The 21,507-nt window shown below is 45.6% G+C and overlaps 2 protein-coding genes across 2 annotated transcripts in view; one reads left to right on the top strand and one right to left on the bottom strand.

Moving 5' to 3' along the window:
- Positions 1 to 42: 42 nt before the first annotated feature.
- MEPCE (methylphosphate capping enzyme) lies at positions 43 to 5,532 on the bottom strand. The gene is made up of 4 exons (XM_045773798.2): positions 2,541 to 5,532; positions 1,073 to 1,291; positions 768 to 894; positions 43 to 641 (listed from the first exon to the last, which is right to left on the bottom strand). The coding sequence occupies exons 1-4, from the start codon at positions 4,230 to 4,232 to the stop codon at positions 589 to 591; spliced, it is 2,091 nt and encodes a 696-aa protein (XP_045629754.2). The 5' UTR covers positions 4,233 to 5,532; the 3' UTR covers positions 43 to 588.
- Positions 5,533 to 8,250: 2,718 nt separating this feature from the next.
- The window catches only part of ZCWPW1 (zinc finger CW-type and PWWP domain containing 1), a 34,313-nt gene continuing 21,056 nt past the window's right edge, over positions 8,251 to 21,507 (top strand). The window contains exons 1-7 of the mRNA XM_087867749.1: positions 8,251 to 8,334; positions 11,450 to 11,508; positions 12,257 to 12,480; positions 12,903 to 12,981; positions 13,821 to 13,908; positions 14,202 to 14,359; positions 14,545 to 14,667. Of these exons, the coding sequence (XP_087723875.1) occupies positions 11,481 to 11,508; positions 12,257 to 12,480; positions 12,903 to 12,981; positions 13,821 to 13,908; positions 14,202 to 14,359; positions 14,545 to 14,667 (700 nt within the window). The 5' untranslated portion in view covers positions 8,251 to 8,334; positions 11,450 to 11,480. The remainder of the gene's footprint in view (positions 8,335 to 11,449; positions 11,509 to 12,256; positions 12,481 to 12,902; positions 12,982 to 13,820; positions 13,909 to 14,201; positions 14,360 to 14,544; positions 14,668 to 21,507) is intronic.

Raw genomic sequence — 21,507 nt, 5'->3', positions numbered from 1 at the left:
ACACTATCCTCTCCCCACTAGCGAGAAAGTGCCAGACACAAGTGTGGGGGCCACTGCCCTAAACATCAAATTTATTGTGCTGTTCTTACATTCCAGACCTAACCCCTGCTCCCAATGGGGTCAGCAGAGGGAAGGATTTTCACAGTACCTGCATGCCTCCCTGCCAAACTTCCTCCTCTTAACCCTCAGTCCATCTCTCTGTGGTCCGCTGAAACGCAGCTAGGGACAAGGGCTGAGGAGAAGTGGAAATTTCCTTTGGAGAACAGGAGGAAGAGGCTAGAGAACTTGATACGCCCCCCTCCCATACCCTAGGAGAACAGAGGTCAGCAAACAGTCCATGCCATTCAGCCCGGTGAGCTGGGGGAGAGAGGAAGATGTCGGTGACTCCAGCACAGCTGGGCTTGCTGCTTAGGGTGCCAGAGGTGTAGGGAGGAGGCTGGGGCAGCAACACGGGGAAAGCTTTCTTTGCAGATCCATGAAAGGAAATTTTTTTGGAGCCAAAAAGGAAAGACCTTGGGATACTTTCCTTTTCCCCCAGGTCCTTAAGAGCAGTGGGCAGCTTCTTCACACTTTCTGTTCGGGGGCCACTTAGTGGCTGGGGGAACGGGCCTTGTGGAACAGGTACACAGAACGCTGGAAGCCTGAGGAGAGAATGTGCAATCAGTAGGGCTGCCGGGACTTCAAGGCTCCCCAGGATCTGCATCCTCTGCCCGGAGCCACCTCACCACCCCCGGCCCCCCACCCTCCCCCAAGGCAGCCAGCCTTACCTCTGGAGGTGTTGTGGGGTGTAGCCACAAGCTCATAGCTGGAGAAGCCCACCTCTGGGGATGTCAGGTAGGAACTGAACTGCTCTGGCCTCAGCTGGATTCGATAGTAGTTCTTATAGATTGTTTCCTAGGGAGGAGGGCAGGGGAGCACTTCAGCTTGCTGGCTTCTCCCCTGGCGCAGAATGATGCCCACCCAGAGGACTTATTCACCTTGTTCAGGAAGTACTTCTCGTTCTGCTTCCTTGAGGCCTTTCTTACCCAGCTAAAGGAAGGATATCCCAATATCCACCCGAATCCCAACTCACCGAGAGAGTCTTTCTCTTGCCATAGGATGACCAAGGCTGGGGCTCTAGGACCAGGATGCCCCCAGGGTGTAGATGCCGGTAGATCCGGCGAAACATGCGCTTTAGCCCCTCATCTCCCCAGTTCAGATGCACCCACTTGGTGAGGCTGAGGCAGAGCACCACATCATACTCAGGTGTTTGGGCCTCTACCAGCTCATCTCGATCCAGCACGTAGTTACCCTGAAGGCAAGAATTGGGGGCAAGGTCAACAGAGGCAATTAAAGAACCACTATCCCCCCCCCCCCCCGCCCCCTGCTCTGCAGCCTCTAAGACAGAAAGTCCTACAGCCTTACCTTAGCCCTTGGCCACAACCTTCTCTGACACTTGTCAGACTAACTCCCAAATGCTGCCCTCTTGAGTCCCATTTTCTTGCTTTACACCCTCCTGCCCCTGCCTTCTGTTGGTGGTAAGCCAAAGGTAAAAAGGGAGCGTGGATAATTTTAAACTGAGCAAATTACCCACGAGGTCTCCAAAACTGGGGTGAAACTTGAGAGAAAGAACAAGGGTTCTCCCGAGACTCTATCCAGTACTTATTCCCACCCCACAAACATTAAGCTGAGCGACTCTTGTTATGCAAAGGGACCTAACCCAGGTTTGAAAGGGGACCAACCTGTGGCTCCTTCCCTGGAGTTGGGGCTGGCAAAGTTCCAGGCCTACTTCCTTTCTCCGGGTGAAGTAAAAAGCCCCAGCCCTTAGGAAACCTTTTCTAGATGATAAGCTCATCAACACCCTCTGCAAAGTCCATTCTTGGAGGCTTAACCCAACCCGCCACCACCAACTGTTCCTGCAGATGGCCGAACTGGAGTGTTCTGTGGAGAGCTCTGTGCAGGCAGGGGACAGACACTCTGAAGACACAATACCCTCCCCTCTCGCAGAGCACTCTCACTCTTCCCCATCCCACTATCGAGGGTCAACATGAGATGATCTACGGCCAAGCCAACTGAGGTCCTGACCACCAACACTCTTCAACCAACTCTGGATCGAAGTCCCTACCAAAATACCAGTCAGCCACTACCCTAATCCTCCTCCCACCCCAAGACATTCCATGTCTGACACCTATCCCTTCATGCACCTTCACCCAGTGCGCTGGAGGACAGCTTTCCATCTGGACCAAATCTATGAGCAGCAGCAGCCAGCAAGGGAAGGTGGACTGGTCTGGATTACAGTCCAGGCCAGGAGCAGGGCAAAAGAGTCAAACTCCATCTTGGGGCAAGGAGTCATGACCAAGGACCCCAGGTGAGAGCCCCCATCTTTCCAGGTTATAGAAGCGGAGACACTCAGCAGAGTCATTCAGACCCTAGAGGAGCTGGTTCTCCTACCAAAGAGTGCATGCAGAAATCCCTCTGGGTCTTAACTTTCCTCTGTCCTGTTCCCACTGAATCTCATCTTCACACCTGGCCCCATCCCAGGAGCCTTCAGACCCTCTTACCGTGACGAAGACAACATTGTTGGGGAAGACTGATGTGTCTGCTCCATCCAAGGGCACTTGGGGTGCAGCAATGGGACCCCGGCTGGCTGTCAGTGAGGCTGGGAAGCAGCTTCTCCTTCGGACGGTTACGGTCCCTTCCTCACTCTCTGCCCCTGGGTCCCCCTCAGAAGTCTGGGATGGCAGGCGCAGCTCCTCAGACAGGTAGTGTCGGATGTTTTGGCGGGCCGAGTGGATAAGCCGGGAATCAATATCCAGGCCCACCATGCGGGATGGACCCCACTTACAGGCAATGCTCAGGGTCAGATGGCCCACATTGCAGCCCAGATCTAGGACGTCCCGACCCCGAAACCACTCAGGCTTCAACACTCGAAGGCGCCCATCCTCACAGGAAGGATTGCGGTAACCATAGTACTTGCAATAATTCCCATACTGGAACTTGAGCTGTTGCTTTTTGAAGCCTGCTGCAGGTAGTGGGTGGAGGAGGTGGTGGTGGTGGTGGTGGTGGTGGTGGTGGCGGCCTCCCCCACTCCCTCGGCCCTTTTCCTTGGGACCCTGGCCTCCACCCCTAGCCCCTGCCTCTGACTTGCTGGAAGTCCTGCGACGTTTGCGATGTCGTGAGGAGGAAGACGGGGGTGCAGAGGTAACTGAGGCAGCTGGAGGGGCTGAAAGGGAGCCTGAGGGACCCTGTAGGGCAGATGGAAGGGGAGACACGACCTCATCCCTGCAGTTGATGGCTGTGTTGAGTTCATAGGGCTGGGGGGCATCCCGGTTCTGGCCCCTATGCCGCTGCTGCTGTGTGGTGCCCTCCCCATGGAGTGAGGGAGTGAGGGGAGCTGTGGGGAGCACAGAGTGGCTATCATTCCCTCCAGTTGCCTGCTGCTGCTGCTGGTGGTGCTGTCCCCGGTGTCTATGCCGCTTCCGACCAGTCTTGAGTGGCGATGCAAGAACTACCTGGGCCTCATCAGTGCAAGTATTGAGACTGAGCGGGTCAGTAATATCTTTGGGGATGAGGATTTCCACTGGATCTCGCCCCTTGGCCGGAAGTGGAGATGACTTAGGGGTCTCTGCATTGAGTGCGCGGCTCACTTCCTCATCCAGGAGACTATTCAGGTTCAGTGGATCAAAGATATTGCCCCCCAGGAGAAAGTTGGAGGGTAACACAGAATCACAGTCCGAATTAACCCGCCTGCGCCTCTTGAAGGCCGGATGTTTGAAGCCTCCGCCACCTCCCCCTACGTTACAACTATTTCTCCTCTTGCCCCCGCCTCCCCCAGGGGGCCGGTGGGGCTGATAGCCATTACGGGGTCGAGGAGGGGCAGGGGGGCCCAGTTCTGTTCCGCCCCCTCCCCGTCGCTCCTCCCCCACGTCAGGGGGAGCGGCTCGCCCGTGGGGATCCGACAAGCGGGCCTCCCCATGCGACTGCGCCTGGGGGCCGCCCCCTCGTTGCTGCTGCGACTGGCCTCCCCGAGTGGATGTAGCCCCAGGGTTCTCCTTGCCGGCCCCAGAAGCCGGGGCCCCCGCCGAGTGTGCGCGCGGGCCCGGCCCACGCTGCGTCCCGCCGCAGAGCTCTCCGGAGGCGGCCTCTCGGTGCGGTTGCACCGTGGGGCCGCCCCCTCCGCCCGACTCCTCTTTGAGCGGCGGCGGCGGGGCCGGCACCAAAAACGGCTCCTTCTCCGCCGCCATCTCGATCATTTCCTCCCCTTATTCCGTCCCAGTCGAGGGCAACAAGGGGGGGGACTGGGGGCTTAACCCCCCTCCCTAGAGCCCGCTCCCTTCCCCCCCTTCCCCGAGTGCGCGCGCAGCTCTGCTCTTCTCGCCTAGTCTCGCGCCCAAGCACCTCCCCCGAAGCGCGCCCCACTCGCCCGCGAGACCAAAACAAGATGCCCGCGAGAACCGAACAACTCGAGGAATCAACCGCGCGTGCGCCAACCCCTTTCTCCTCTACCACTACCGCTTTGTCGCGAGCGCGCACTGCTAGAGCGCGTTCCTCTCGCCCCTGAATCACGCATGCGCACTCCGCCACCACCCTGGTTGCGCGCGCATGAGTACGAACCAACTTAACGGCTCCGGGAGTTTAAATATAGCCCACCTCAGCCCCCCCAAAAGCCCACCACCCCAAACTGACACCCTACTTCCCTTCGCAGCTATGTCCGTCCCTACTGATATCCTTTGTCTCTGCCGCGCGATCCCACCCACCGTAGGCGGGGGACGGGGAGCTGGTGTGAAAAGGTCTCCTTGACACCCGACCCTTGTTCCTGAGGAATGAGTCTCAGCGGTCTCCGCCCGGCTCTAAACCCAGCAACCTCCCTACCCCGCCTCCTTCCTCCCCCTAGCGGGCAGCGCCTGCGCACACCCTTTTGGGCTTGCGCGGGTAGATACAGCACGTGCTGGAGATGACGCCCCGCCCTCCACCCTAGGGGCGGGGACTGTTACGTCGCTTCCTCAGATTTGGTACACGCAACGTGCGTCAGCACGATTTGGAGGGGGCGTGGCCAAAGAATGGGCCGGACCTCATGAATTATTCATAATCTGATCACCCCCCCCCACCTTTGCCCCCCCTACTTAGAAAGGTTTCCGAGGGAACGGAGGGGTGAACCTAAAAGTAGAGGAAGGGAAGGAGAGGAGCGTACAGACAGTTTTCCTACGAACTGTTCTCAGTAAAATACAATAAGTCATTGTAACTCACCCCCCTGGGAAATATTCTCTTCTGAACTGAAAAAAAAAAAAAAGGCACTAAAACAGCCGATGTTATCCAACTTCCTCTTCCCCCGAAATGGCCGAGTCGTTCTCTTGCTCCTCCGCCTTACCCCAATCGCGATCACCTGGGGACACCACGCCCTCCTCTCCGCCTCCACACCCACAGCCCCAGCACCAACACCTCCTCCTACCACCCGACGCCTGCGCGCGAGCCCCCAGCCCGCGGACTGCGACCCGACGCCCACCACAGCCACCAATAGCAGTACATTCACTACCACCACCGCCACCTCGCACGCAGGCCTTCCCAAACACACGCTGTCTTCACGCAGCCTTATATAAAAACGAGTGTGGGCGGGGAAGAGGGTTCGGCCTGCTTTGGGCCCCCTGCCTCGGCCAATGGGGAAGAAGCTATTCGGCGCCCTTTCCAGAGGGTGCTAAGGTGGCGCGTTCTCCCTGCCAACAGTGCTTGGGGAGCGGGTCCTGTGGCAGAGAAGAAAGCGGGAGAGGCGAGAGCGGAGTTGCAGATAGTCTCAACTAAAATATCGAGATAGGGCGTGAAGGAAACTAAAAGGAAGAATAGGAATCAGGAAACGAAAAGAGGAAGGAAAAGGCAGGCTGGGGTAGAGAGAAAAGTTAGTAAAAGAAAGACGTGCTTCATGAACGATCAGGCGCTGCTCCTGCCGCCTAAAAAAGTGAGGCCACTGAGAATTATGGGACTTGTAGTTTTACGGGGCATTCAGTTGGAAGATGGCGGAAGTAACCCCTGCGCAAACGCAGAAGCAGCTTCAACTGCGCATGCGTCTCAGTCCTAAAAGCATGCCGCTGCGGTGGCAGCGCAGCTAGCGCGTGTCCTCACGCCTTCTCTTGGTGGCGGGAAAACTGGGTCGAAGTTGGAGGGATTTGCAGAATTGCTGCAGTGGCTCATTCTGCTCTTTGCCTTTAGGTCCTCCTTGTTCCAGAAGGTAGCTGGCTCTTCTCCGGTTGCAGATGAAAGGGCTAGGCGCTGCCAATCCTCGTACCCGTCGCCTGAGGAGTTTTCTCTTCAGGACGACAACCAACTCTTATCCCTTCTTAGAATCTCTACCGCAAACCTACCCTCAACAAACAGACAAACAAAAGTGACCCAATATTCTGGCGAGCGACGACGGGCTGAGCGGGAATGAGGATGCTGGTGCCTCCACCGGGGATGTGGGAGCGGGCGGGCAGCTGAGGGGAAATTATCTCTTGGAGGGGGTGCTTGAGGTGGAAGAGAGGCTAGTAAGCCACCGTTCTATCCTTTGAGGGGAGTCAAGGACTTTTGACTCTGTGGTACCTTCGATCTTAATTGCCGTCCTTGAGAGGGAATTGGTGAGAGAAGAGAGCGGGGAAATGCGGATCCCCAGAAATTTTTGTCTGGGGTTTGAAAGGCAGAATTAGGGCTTTTACTGTTCCAGACCTTGGCACCTTGTGAGGGGAAATGGTGCAGGGAACTGGGGTTCATGGGAATGTGCTCCTTTAAGTGAAAACAACGCACAAAGGCGAGTTAGAGATCGGTAAGGGGCACGTGTGGGAGTGTTGCGGCTGGCAGAGAGCAAGAGTTAGAATGAAATCAGCGCTCACGAAAGAAAACCAGTATTTTGGTGCTAAGTGGCCATATCTTTGTGCTCCCTTGCCCTCTGAACGAATAAGCTTCAGTTCATCATATTTTGATAAGATGCTGTACAAGGTTTAGTTCAGGTAGTTACCACAGTAAATGTCTTGTTAGGTATGGGCAGTAAAGGTAGCTGGAATCTTGTTTTTACCTTCTCTCTTGTGAAATTATGCTTGCTGAGGAAAAAAAGAAAAAAACCCCCACTATGGTTATTAATGGGGGCATGAAAATAAGCAGGAGTCCACATGCCATTAGACATGGATGCCAAAAGGAAATCAGACTCCAGCTTAAGGGAGATTTTAAATACAGTTTTCCAGGCTCATGGAGCCTGTGGAGACTGTGTGTCTGAGGACAATTCTGAAGGGTTTACTTGTATTCTCTTAGACCAAGGATTCCAGGAACAATGTAAAGAGGGAATAATTGGACAGTTAGGAGAGAGAAATTTGAGAACAGTCTAAATGGGCAGAGGAGGGTTAACGGTTTTTGAAAAATATTGTCATGACTGAATTGTTATTTAGCTAGATCAGTTCTAAAGCTTATTGGTCTCAGAACCCTCCTATACTCTTAAAAGTTATGAAGGATTCCAAAGATAGGTTTATAATTATATATCTTTTATATCTATTGGTATTAACATATCAGAACTTGAACTGAGAAAATTTAAATTATTCAATTTTGAAATAACAATATATTATAATTAATAATTATATGTTGATAAAAATAACATTTTTATGAAAAATATTTTCCTAAATGAAAGACATTTAGTGTGAAGAATGGTGGTGTTTTACATTTTTGCAAGTCTCTTTCATGTCTGGCTTGATAGAGGACAGCTGGATTTTTATCTGTTTCTGAATTCAATCTGTTATGGTTGAAGCATATGAGAAAATCCAGCTTAACATGGATAAGTAGTTGGAAAGGGGAGGGGACCCCCAGGGGTCTTTGGATCACACTTTGAGAACTGCTGAGGAAGATGATTTCATCTCAAAATCACTGTGATGATCTTTAGTGTTCTAAGTGAAAGAAAACTTACCCTTTTTTGAAATACCTCATTCACCTTCCCTTAGTTCCCTTCATTCATTGTTTCCAAGTTCTTTTTCCCCTTTTCACCCTTCTTATGTTGACTGGGTAGGATCTGATTTATGGAATTTTCTTTTACTTTCATACTTAAAGCTTTATTGGATTCCCCCCCCCCCCAGTCTGAGGTAAAAACAGAAACAAAACAAAACCAAAAAATCCTTCAAATGTTATTCCTGGCTCAGTCTCAGACCCTCTGGTCATTTAGTAGCTGGTCAGATGAAAGTTGGTGGTACTTTGTGTATTTATTAACTGTCTGGTTTTTAAAAAATTTCTCTCTCTCTGCACTACATTTTAATATTTCTTATTGTGGAAGAAGAAAATTCATCTGAAACAGAGGAGCAGACTTGCGTTGTCAGGAAGTGACTTCTTGGCTTTCCCTTCTCTATTGATCAGGTTAGATCTTTTCTTTAAAAGTAATGTTCTTCATCAAACACACTCTAGATTAAGGGGAATTATTGTATAATGCTGCTTATAAATTTACTGTATCTTATTAACATTGTTAATAATTTTACCCAGTTGGTTGGGGTGCCAGTAACACATTTTGGCCTGAAGAGGTCAGTATAGGTTTAGGTAATGATTCGAACCTAGCTGCTGGAAAATTTTGCATTTTTAGGTGGATCAGAACACTCCGTTTTATTTAAAGAATGATGTGGTAATATTGGCATGTTATAAAATGCTAGAGATATACAAGGGGGTACAGTAAAAAGCTCTCTTCCACCCCTAGCCACCCATTTCTGTTTCCTAGAGACACTTTTATCAGTTTCTTGTGTTTTCTTCCAGAGGTAGTTTATGAATATACAAGCATATTATGTTGATGCACGTTTTTAAAATCAAATGCTGTCATCTCAAATGCACGAATTTTTGTTTTGCTTTCCCCATTTAGTATAGCTCACCTTGTAATTTATATTACCTTCATAGGGACTTCTCATGATCTCTTCTGGAATTCTGGAATCTGGGAGAAGTGTTTGTCATTTGCGGTCAAATTAATATTCATTTTGCTGCCTAATTTTATACAGTTTTTAGCTTCTATTTAGGATCATCATAAAGAAGACCAATTTGCTGCAGTGTTTCTCCCCCAATTTGCCTTTTTTCCTAGAGTAAATAGACTTAGGGGTTGGTGGTGATGAGCTAAAATGGAAATAGTGAGGAAATGTGCTCCTTAATACACAGGAAAAGTAGTTGCTGCAGAACTGCACACCTGAATTACTCCCATTTATAGAAGTAAGACAAGAAACAAAAAATACCAAAAGATAATTTGGAAAATACACTTAGCCAAGTTGTACACACACCAGGTCAAGCCTCCAATACCTTTTGAATTCATCCTGGGATCTAGAGGGAGGAACTCTATACCCTGAGCAACTGAATGTTCACTATAGTTTGGTCATTTGGGGGTCTTAAAATTTTCAAATCCTTTAAAGGGATGTGTATATATCTTATATATAAGATCCACTTTATGCTGCTTTTGGGTCTCTTTATAATGGGAGGTGACATAGTTGTAAGATTGATTTTCAGGTCCAAGGCCTTCAAATGACTCAAAACCAACAGCCAGAAACAAGATCATTGAGCAGAATAGATGTGTTATTAGTAGAATTTAGAGGCAAAAGGCCTGGGTTCATCTTGGCTCTAGCATGTATTAACACTGAGGCTTTGGGCAAATCACTTAATTGCATTTTGCATATTTTTTTCATCTGTAAAAAGGGGAGCTGGCACTTTATGACCTCTGTAGACCCCCCCAGAGCTGCAAATGCTTGTTACAATTGTTACAAAAATGAGAATGGCTTACATGTGTTAAGCCAAAGAAAACTAGGTAGAAGGGTTATAAGAAGTTTAAGCTGATAAAACCAAGGGAATTTTTCTTCTAATTGCTGAGTAGAAGTAGTATCAATAGTGGAAAGCAAATTGGGAAAAAATGTACAAATTATTGCAAGGTCACAAGATGAGTCTTGGCACTCTGCTAGGTGGCAAATGGCTCATAGCTGTGTGCAGATACTAATCTCTTCAGCCTTTGATGTGGCTGGAGGTCCCCCTACTCCTGCCCCTCAGTTGTGAAAAGCCTGATCCTTTTGTTCCAGAATACCTGGAAATATAATTTTCTGTGTATTTCAGTGTATATTTCTAATATATGCTTTCTATGTGTGCTGTGATATTAAAATAGGTTTGAAGCACTGAGTTAGACTATTAGGATATGGCAAGCCACAGTTAATAGCGCAGACTTTAAAATCACGTGGGTTCAAATCCTGAATTATCATCTATCAATTACCTGTTATGTTTAAATCCCTCTAAGCCTCAATTTCTCCAAGTGTAAAAAAGTACAGATCTCATAGATTTACTGTGAAAATTAGATGACATATGTAAAGGGTAAAGAATACAGCTGGTGCTCAGTAAGTGTCATCTGTTATTATCAGTCACAATTTTGGTAGTGAAAATGAAGCATACTGATGTAGTGCAGAACATCTGCGAGTACATAGCTATAGGATATAGAGAGAAGGTATTAGATTCCTATTACTAGCTTCCCTGAGGACCTCTGCTGGTTACCATATATTTTTGAGCCATGAATAGAGAGAGATTGTTAGAATCCAACACATTGGAAAATTTATTGGATTAGAAGATCTAAGTAAAGGGAAGATAAAGATTATAGTGATGTTAAAAAGGGGGAGCTCTCTCTGCACAGGGACCTCTGAATTAGGTCAGAGAATTGCCAGATTATTTGTGTTTTAAGTATTCAGGAGAACCTTGTGAGATGAGTTTATCCTTCTGAAGAAAACTCTTACTTTTTAACTCTCAGGACTGTTCATACTACTAACTACTACTACTACTACTACTACTACTACTACTACTACTACTTATGCTTCCATCTGTTCAAAACAGGACCACAGGCCCAAAACGCAGTTGCTTCTGTTAAGCCCTGCGTCCCCAAAACAAGACTTAAAGTTTTGGCTCTCTCAGAAATAGAATCTTGGTTTACAGCCCATCAGGAATCACCTGATCAGCACTAGTTAGGTAATCTGCCCAATAGACCCCTACCATCTCCTACAGGAAATTAAACTTGAACTAGCTAATTCTCTTTTTTGCCTAGTGTAACTTCCTTGTTCCTACTCCTTCTGCCTGTACAAGTCTTTCATTTCAGCCCCTCTGAGCTTCTTTGAATCTGCTAGATCAGATGCTGCCCAATTCATGAATTATTGAATAAAGCCAATAAGATCTTCAAAATTTACTCAGTGTATTTTTTTTTTTAAATGCATCGCTAGGACTAGTGCCTGCCTCATGTTGGACATGACTCTAGGCACTTAAAACACTAAGGATTGTTGCTTATCTTTGAAACAGTAACTCTCATTATCCCCTGGCATGTGATTGGCACTGCTGAGGAGGTAGAAGTATAGTAAAGAGGGCAGAGAATGTAGCTCAGGAGTCCTAGGCAAAGATCCTGAGCCCAAGAAGACAGAGAGAGAAGAAAGTTTAAAATCATGTTCAATAGGAGTTCTAGCAATTACCTTCTTTTTTCTAACAGAGGCACAAAGAAAGTGTAGCTTCTGAGCTGAATGATGACAACGTTGCAGAGTAAAGAAGGTGAGTCAAGAGTGAGGGAGGCTCACGTTTTGTACGTTTCTCTCATTTTTCCCTTCTTTCTCAGTCCTTGGTCGTCATGATGCCCTTCCGACCAAAGAGAAGCTCAGTCCATATATATTTGGCGTGAACTTTGTTGAAGTTACTACTTTTCTAGGAACTTTGAGTGAAATGTATATGACTTAGAAGCAGTCCAGCTCAAGAAATGTCTGAGCTCGTAGGGAGACAAAAGACATTTTAATATCTATAACACAAATTTGAGTGTGGTAAATGCCACCAGAGAGGCCTGAGGTCTTGTGGAAGCTCAGAAAAAAAAGATACTACTTATACCTGGGAGGATCAGTGTCATTTTCATTGTACTAGTTTGATTTCTTTTTCCCCCAAATTTTCTAATTTCCCATAAAATTTTGTTTAAAGTTAAAATGAGCAAATTTTTAAAATTTCCATTTGAATAACTCATTTTCCTGCATGTTGATATTTGTCACCTTTGAACTACTCAGTAGTTCCTAAACTCGGCATCAGAATAATCTATATGGTCTTGTAAAATGAGAGATTCCTAGGCCTCACTCCCAACTATTTCATCTGAATCTTAGGGGAGGGGTGGGGTAGAAGAGGAGAGGCCTAGTAATCTGCTTTTGTTAAAAGCTCTTTCCAGATAATTCTAATATGCCCAGTCAAAGGGCAGTTCAAACGCTTTCTGTGCTAGACTCTGGGTTTTGTAAATTCCATTTGGTAATCAAATTTCTTTCAGAATGTGGGAAGGGGCCAAAGAAAACCTTTGCCCCACCTGCACAAAAATTGCATAGCCTGATGTGCTATAGCCCTGACCCACCCAAGGAGGAGACCTTGGGGATCAGTTCCCCAAAGGCCAGGTTAGAGAAGAAGGAAGAGAAAGCAACCACAGAAAATGGTCCAAGCAGTGGCCAGGAGAATAAAGGAAAGCCTCAAGACAAGCAAGCAGAGAAGAAAGAAAAGGTATCAGTCTCACTGATGGGCTCTAGTGGGACAGTTTCTCCTAGATATCCGGTGTAGACAAACAATCTTTTACATAGGAGAACATTCAGTTTTTTATTCCTTTCTTGGGGCTTCTATTTTCTTCTCAAAGAGGTAAAACAAAAAATCTTGATGAAAGCCTTTAGCTGGAAATAATGGCTGGGTAGGGGTTGAGGTGGAATGGAGGTAAGAGTAGATGCGGTCAGAGACTTTATAAACTTTTCCTTTTCTTTGACTCCTTTATTCCCAGGAAATCTGGGGTAGAGTTTATAGAAGCCTTAGAGACATTGACTTCATGCTTGCAACCTTGCAAACTTACTGCCTCATGTAAGTTTCCCTGACTGGTGAGAGAGGAGACCTGGGGAAAGATGAGTGGTTTTCCTCCTCTGCCCTTGTCTCTCCAGGAAATATCAAGTCTCACCAATGCAGAATTCGAGGAGATTGTCCAGATTGTGCTACGGAAGTCCCTCCAGGAGTGCTTGGGTATGGCCTATAGTGAGAGAACAAGTGTTTCAGTTAGACAAACTGTTATCTGAGGGGTAGAGTAAGTTGACAGCTTTTCTCCTTCCCTCCAGTTTCCTTTGTAAGGAAATATTAGTTGGATTTTGAAATATTTTAAAATAGTTCATCTTCTATCAACAGGCCTGTAACTAAACCACCTTAGACAGGGGGAACAGGCTTTTAGAAAAGTGGGTTACATTGACTTCAGAATATAAATACAGTCTCAGATTGTTTTTTAAAATGTAACTTAAATTCACTTCTACATGTGTACAATCTACTTAGAAAAGATAAATTGTATTTCTCAGATTCGAAGAACTTAGTTTCCATCTACCCTTGTATATGTCTATTCCCAATATTGTTTTAACATATGCTCAGGGATTTGACTTTTGGAATAAGGAACTCTATAGTGTAGGCCCTGAGGACTTCACCATATGTCCTGAGGAGAAGGGAAATAGTCTGACATTTTCAGCTATTCTTAGGTGTACTTCTGTTCCTAGAGAAAGTTTCAGGAACAAATGATATAAAACACAGCACGTAAAATTTCTGGTATGTACACAAAATAAAATTGACATTACCTGGCTATGCTGGAATGAGGCAGATCAATCTGGAAAGGCTTGCTAGAAGTTTTTCCTGAGAATTTACAGACTTAAAGTTCCGTGATATGAGAAAACTCCAAAGATGGGCTCTTCCAGACAACAGGTAGAAGACATTTTAATGGAAGGTTGCCGTTTGGAAATAATGGAGTCAGTATTTTCTTTAATTGCTTCTCTGCTTATAGTATTATGTTTTGGGAGAGATGGGATCTAGTCTTGATTTTGCAGAGACTTCCTGTGCCCAGCCCGTAAGATGCACCCAGTTAGACAAGGACCCAGGAATTGCTTCTTCTACTGATAATGGTAATGCTGATGGGTAAGTTTATCCCAGTGAGACGAGTCGATCACAGGGTGGACTTAGCATTGGTAAATGGTTATCTGTTTATCTACTCATTCTTTTATCTCTATGGATTTCTCTCAGCTCAGGAAAGATGTTTGAATTGGGAAAAATAGGCAAGTAGATGAATAAAATGGCCTCAGGAGCCCTTAGAGAGCCTAGGATTCTTCTGTCATCTTGACTTTTACCCTTGGGTTTTTTTTTTTCAAATGAAGGGTATGACAAATTGCTCCTTTTTGCCTTCTCATTAAAGAAAAAAATGTTATTTTCAGAGAGAGGGTAATGGTACCTCATATTCTAGAGATTTCAGCCACTCAGGAAGCTGGAGTAACCTCTGTGATAAAGACATCCAAGCCAGGCCAGCCAGATCCTGCACCCTCTGAGAAGAAATTCAATAGATCTTCCCTAAGCAAAGGAAAGAAGGGATCCCGTAAGTATAGTCTGATATACTTTGACATCTGGCTCAAGTACCTATGGCACAGAATTAGGGAATGGGACAGTAGACAGGCAGAGAATCTATTTAGGCTATGATTCTTCCTTCTTTCACTGGCCCTTACTATCTACAAAGATTCTCTTCATCTCCGTACCTTACAATGTTTTGTTATGTCTTCCCAGAAGATGAGAAAATGGAAAAGGCCCCAAGTGGACATGAGCAGAAACAGAAAGACCAACTGAAAAAACCAGTTCAGGATGATTCTCAGACCAGAAACCAAGAAAAGGGAGAAGGTGGTGGTTTTGGTGAGTTCAGCATGATTTGGAAAACTTACCTGGGCTTGAAAATTGAAGATGGAGACTAAGAGAGGCAAGGGTTAGGTTAGGTTGCTGGAGGAAATCCTGCAAAGACTGTAATTTATCTCTCACAGCTACTTGTCAGGGATATGCTGCTGTGGAAGAGAAAGATTTCATTAATTCAGTTATTCAGTCATATAATCCATAATTGTTGGGTGCTTACTATATACCAGGAATTTTAGGAGGTGCTGAATAAATTCAGAAGAATTAATATATGTCTGTTGGAAGGGAACCGGGCTTGTGAGGAAGGCAAACAAGAAAGCTGCAAGTTGGGAGTAGATCTGGAAAAGTTTCCAAGAAAAGATACTGTTTGAGCCATATGTCAGAAGTATAATTTAGTCAGGTGAACCGAGGTGGGTTGGGGGTCAGAGCGATATTTCTTGGCAAAGTTATGGAGAAGAGCTAATGGTTGTAGTTTCTGGGTGTGTTGGGGGGTAGGAGGTTGTAGGGGGAGATAAGGCTAGAGGCATACAAGGGTCAGATCATAAAGGGCCTTACATGTCAGGCTAAGGAATTTAAATTTTATTTTAAAGGTAAAGAGGGACCACTGGCATTAAGTAGGGAAGACTTGGTAGGATTTGTATTTTATTTTATTTTATTTTATTTTATTTTATTTTTATTTATGATTTTTTATTATATTATGTTAGTCACCCTATAGTACATCCCCGGTTTCCGATGTAAAGCTCGATGATTCATTAGTTGCGTATAACACCCAGTGCACCATGCAATACGTGCCCTCCTTACTACCCATCACCGGTCTATCCCATTCCCCCACCCCCCTCCCCTCTGAGGCCCTCGGTTTGTTTCTCATAGTCCATAGTCTCTCATGTTTCATTCCCCCTTCTGATTACCCCCCCTTTCTTTATCCCTTTCTTCCTCTACCAATCATCCTAGTTCTTATGTTCCATAGATGAGAGAAATCATATGATAGTTGTCTTTCTCTGCTTGACTTATTTCACTTAGCATTATCTCCTCCAGTGCCGTCCATGTTGCAGCAAATGTTGAGAATTCGTTCTTTCTGATAGCTGAGTAATATTCCATTGTATATATGGACCACAACTTCTTAATCCAGTCATCTGTTGAAGGGCATCTCGGCTCCTTCCACGATTTAGCTATTGTGGACATTGCTGCTATGAACATTGGGGTGCATATGGCCCTTCTCTTCACTACGTCTGTATCTTTGGGGTAAACACCCAGTAGTGCAATGGCTGGATCATAGGGTAGCTCAATTTTTAACTTTTTAAGGGACCTCCACACTGTTTTCCAGAGTGGCTGTACCAACTTGCATTCCCACCAACAATGTAGGAGGGATCCCCTTTCTCCACATCCTCTCCAACAATTGTTGTTTCTTGCCTTGTCTATTTTTGCCATTCTAACTGGCGTAAGGTGGTATCTCAGTGTGGTTTTCATTTGAATTTCCCTGATGGCTAATGATTTTGAACATTTTTTCATGTGTCTGTTGGCCATTTGTATGTCTTCATTGGAAAAGTGTCTGTTCATATCTTCTGCCCGTTTTTTGATTTGTTTATTTGTTTCTTGTGTATTGAGTTTGAGAAGTTCTTTGTAGATCTTGGATACCAGTCCTTTATCTGTAGTGTCATTTGCAAATATATTCTCCCATTCCGTGGGCTGCCTCTTAGTTTTTTTGACTGTTTCCTTGGCTGTGCAGAAGCTTTTAATCTTGATGAAGTCCCATAAGTTCATTTTGTCTTTTGTTTCTCTTGCCTTTGGGGATGTGTCATGAAAAAGGTTGCTTTGGCCGATGTCATAGAGGTTGCTGCCTATGTTCTCCTCTAGAATTTTGATGGATTCCTGTCTCACATCGAGGTCTTTCATCCATTTGGAGTTTATTTTTGTGTATGGTGTGAGAGAGTGGTCAAGTTTCATTCTTTTGCAGGTAGCTGTCCAATTTTCCCAGCACCGTTTATTGAAGACACTGTCTTTTTTCCACCGGATGTTTTTTCCTGCTTTATCAAATATTAGTTGCCCAAAGAGCCGAGGGTCCATTTCTGGGTTCTCTATTCTGTTCCATTGGTCTATGTGTCTGTTTTTGTGCCAGTACCATGCTGTCTTTGTGATCACAGCTTTGTAGTACAGCTCAAAATCTGGCATTGTGATGCCCCCAGCTTTGTTTTTCCTTTTCAACAGTTCCTTGGAGATTCGGGGCCTTTTCTGTTTCCATACAAATTTAAGGACTATTTGTTCCAGTTCTTTGAAAAATGTCCTTGGTATTTTGATTGGGATAGCATTGAAAGTGTAGATTGCTCTGGGTAGCATGGACATTTTAACTATGTTAATTCTTCTGATCCATGAGCATGGAATATTTTTCCATCTTTTTATGTCTTCCTCAATGTCTTTCAAGAGTGATTTATAGTTTCTAGAATATAGGTCCTTTATGTCTCTGGTTAAGTTAATTCCAAGGTAACGTATGGTTTTTGGTGCTATTGTAAATGGGATGGATTCCCTAATTTCTCTTTCTTCAGTCTCGTTATTCGTGTATAGAAATGCAACTGATTTCTGAGTATTGATTTTGTATCCCACCACATTACTGAGTTGCTCTATAACTTCTAATAGTTTGGGAGTGGATTCTTTTGGGTTTTCCATATAGAGTATCATGTCATCTGCGAAGAGAGACATTTTGACTTCTTCTCTGCCAATTTGGATACCTTTTATCCCTTTTTGTTGTCTGATTGCTGTTGCAAGAACTTCTAGTACTATGTTGAATAATAGTGGTGAGAGTGGGCATCCTTGTCGTGTTCCTGATCTTAAGGGAAAGGCTTCCAGCTTTTCCCCATTGAGAATAATATTTGCTGTAGGCTTTTAATAGATGGCTTTTATGAGATTGAGAAATGTACCCTCTATTCCTACACTCTGAAGGGTTTTAATCAGGAAAGGATGCTGTATTTTGTCAAATGCTTTTTCTGCATCAATTGAGAGGATCATATGGTTCCTGAGTCTTTTCTTGTTGATATGATGTATCACGCCGATCGATTTGCGAATGTTGAACCACGCTTGCAACCCAGGTATGAATCCCACTTGGTCATGATGGATAATCCTTTTAATGTACTGTTGGATTCTATTAGCAAGGATCTTGTTGAGGATTTTGGTGTCCATATTCATTAGGGAAATCGGTCTGTAATTCTCCTTTTTGATGGGGTCTTTGCCTGGTTTGGGGATCAAGGTAATATTGGCCTCATAGAATGAGTTTGGTAGCTTTCCTTCTGTTTCTATTTTTTGAAATAGCTTTAGGAGAATAGGTATTATTTCTTCTTTGAATGTTTGGTAGAATTCCCAGGAAAACTGTCCGGGCCTGGAGTTTTGTTATTTGGAAGGTTGTTTATCACTGACTCAATCTCTTCATAATTAATTGGCCTGTTTAAGAAATCAATTTCTTCCTGTTTCAGTCTTGGAAGTTTATAGGTTTCCAGGAACGCCTCCATCTCTTCCAGATTGCTTAGTTTTTTGGCATATAGCTGTTGATAATAGTTTCTAATAATCCTTCCAATTTCATTGGTGTTGGTTGTGACCTCTACCTTTTCATTCATAATTTTATTAATTTGGGTCCTTTCTCTATTCTTTTGGATAAGTCTTGCCAGTGGTCTGTCAATTTTATTGATTCTCTCAAAGAACCAGCTTCTAGTCCTGTTGATTTGCTCTACTGTACTTCTGGTTTCTAATTCATTGATTTCTGCTCTCATCTTGGTCAACTGCTTCCTCGTGAGTGGATTAGGCCTGTCCCTCTGTTGCTGTTCCAGCTTCTTGAGGTGAGAATATAAAAACTGCATTTTAGATTTTTCTATTCTTTTGAGTGAGGCTTGGATGGCTATGTATTTCCCCCTTAGGACTGCCTTTGCAGTATCCCATAGGTTTTGGACCGTTGTGTTTTCATTCTCATTGGTCTCCATAAATTGTTTAAGTTGATTTTTGATTTCCTGGTTTATCGAGTCATTCCTGAGCAGGATGGTTCTTAGTCTCCAAGTGTTTGAGTTTCCTCCAAATTTTTCCTTGTGGTTGAGTTCCAATTTCAGAGCGTTGTGGTCTGAGAATATGCAGGGGATAATTTCAATCTTTTGGTATCGGTTGAGACCTGTTTTGTGTCCCAGAACATGGTCTATTCTTGAGAATGTTCCATGGGCATTAGAATAGAATGAGTATTCTTTGGTTCTGGGGTGTAGTGTTCTATATATATCTATGAGGTCCAACTTGTCGAGTATGGCATTCAAAGCCTTTGATTCTTTGCTTAGTTTTTGCCAGGGTGTTCTGTCTATTTCTGATAGTGGAGTGTTGAGGTCCCCTACTATTAATGTATTTTTATCTATATGTCTCTTTATTCTGGTTAAGAGTTGGCTTGTGTATCTTGCTGCTCCCCTGTTGGGGGCATATATATTTATAATTGTCATATCCACTTGTTGAATACTTCCCTTAAGAATAATATAGCGCCCTTCTGCATCTCTAACTATAGTCTCTAGTTTAAAATTCAATCTATCTGATATGAGAATTGCTACCCCAGCTTTCTTTTGAGGTCCATTTGCGTGAAAGATGGTACTCCATCCCCTTACTCTCAGTCTGAATGCATCTTTGGGTTCGAAATGAGTCTCTTGTAGACAGCAAATGGATGGGTCATTTCTTTTTATCCAATCTGCAACCCTGTGGCGTTTTATGGGAGCGTTTAAACCATTTACATTGATGCTAAGAACTGAGAGATAGAATTTTAATGATGCCATGTTGCCAGTAAAGTCTTTGTTTCTATCGATTGTGACTTTCTGTTCTGTATCACTCTTGGGGGCTTTTTACCTTTATAGAACCCCCCCCTTAATATCTCCTGTAGGGCTGGTTTCGTGGTTACGAAATTGGTTAATGACTGGCGATTCTGGAATGTCTTTATTTCTCCATCAATTCTGAATGAGAGCCTTGCTGGATAAAGGATCCTTGGCTGCATGTTTTTCTCTGAAAGAGCTTTAAAAATGCCCCCCCAACCCTTTCTCTCATTCCAGGTCTGTGTAGACAGGTCTTATGTTATTCTGATGCCTTTGCCTTGGTATGTGAGAAATTTCTTTGCCCTGGCCGCTTTCAATACTGTATCCTTAGTTCTAATATTTGCGAATTGCACTATGACGTGACGTGGCGTAGGTTTGTCATGGTTGAGCTTGGGAGGGGTCCTCTCTGCCTCTTGGACACGAATGTTTGTTTCCCTCGCTAGATTAGGGAAGTTTTCAGCTACAATTTGTTCAAATATCTCTTCTAGACCTCTGTTTTTCTCCACCCCCTCGGGGATGCCGATGATTCTGACATTGGATCGTTTCATTGAGTCAGTAATCTCCCGTAACCTACATTCGTGGGCGTGGATTTTTTTAAGACCAGCTTCTATTTTCGTTTTTTCCTCTATTAACCCATCCTCCAATTCACTAATACGTTCCTCTGCTTCGGTGACCCTGGCCGTCAGAGCCTCTAGTTTTGCCTGCATTTGGCTCATAGAATTTTTAATTTCTGTCAGATTCGCTCTCATTTCTGTCCTTAGGGATTCTATATTCTCAGTAACCTTTTCGTTAATACTTTTTTCAATTCTACTAATCATTTTGACCATCGTTACTCTGAATTCCATTTCTGATAATTTGGTTACATCCATATCCATTATTTCTGTGGCAGAGGCCACAGACTCACTGTCTTTTCTTTGCTGGGGGGGGGGCTTCTCCTTCTTGTCATTCTGATGAGGAGAGGTTGCGGGCTTGTCCAGAGCCCAAATTATTGACTGGGTCCCAGGCCGTGCCCCCTGTTTTATAGGGATCTTAGGGGTGTGGGCTTCTTCTTTAAAGATTTTATTTATTTATTTATTTATGTGGCAGAGAGCCAACCAGCGAGAGAGGGAACACAAGCAGGGGAGTGGGAGAGGAAGAAGCAGGCTCCCAGTGGAAGAGCCCGATGAGGGACTCCTTTCCAGAATGCGGGGATCACGCCCTAAGCCGAAGACAGGAGCTCAATGACTGCGCCACCCAGGCGCCCCGGGTTGTGGACTTCTTGATTTTTCAGCCTGCCTTCTGTGTTCTGGGGGAGGGGCCTGCCGCGCCGATACTCAGGCAACCCTGTTTGGGTAGAGTCTCCGTGTCCCCTGCGAGGGGGGATGGGGATGGGCACGCTGTGAGCCGGTATTTCCAGGCTTTTGTTCTCTGGCAGCTTTCCCTGGCGGTCTGCTGTGCCTCTTCTGAGAGTCAGAGCAGCAGCGGCCGAATTTCAGCCTCTGTCACAGAACAGAGGGATTGCGGCCCATTCTCCACTGATGTTCTGGCCACTTTAACTCTGTTACTGTTGGTGTTGCTCAACCCTGCAGCGTCCTGGGATGTGCGCCCCACACCCGGTGTCCCAGCCCTCACTTCCAGGGCCAGCGTGTCTCTGTCCTTTGTGTTTCTAACGCCGCCAGCCACCCCGCGTGCCCCCGGAGCTCCTGGTCTCAGTCTGGTTCCAGCGAGCACACCGGGATTCCAGAGTTCCGCGAGATGCCTGGTGGCGCGGGCTCCCAGCTCACGGTCTCAGTCTGCTGTTTCCTGGGTGCCCTCCGTGAGTCTGCCCACTCTCCCATGCAGGTGGCTACCGCTTCCCGGCGCCCGAACGGGGCGGCTCCCTCCCCCTTCCGTTTATCTTCCGATATCTGTGCGCGGTTTCACAGCTCCCCGCTTCATACCTCAATACTCAGCGCTGGAGATGTTCCTTTGTAGAGATCCAGATGTATCTTCCTGTGTCTCAGGCTGGTTCCGTGGTTGTTTAGGCTGGTCTGGTACCTATCCAGCTCGACTC

Source organism: Ursus americanus, chromosome 2 (genome assembly GCF_024610735.1).
Source record: "Ursus americanus isolate L20-20 chromosome 2, mUrsAme1.1.p, whole genome shotgun sequence".
Classification (NCBI taxonomy): Eukaryota; Metazoa; Chordata; class Mammalia; order Carnivora; family Ursidae; genus Ursus; species Ursus americanus.
Note: the sequence above shows the minus strand (reverse complement) of the source record. Positions and strands in the feature narration are given on the sequence as shown.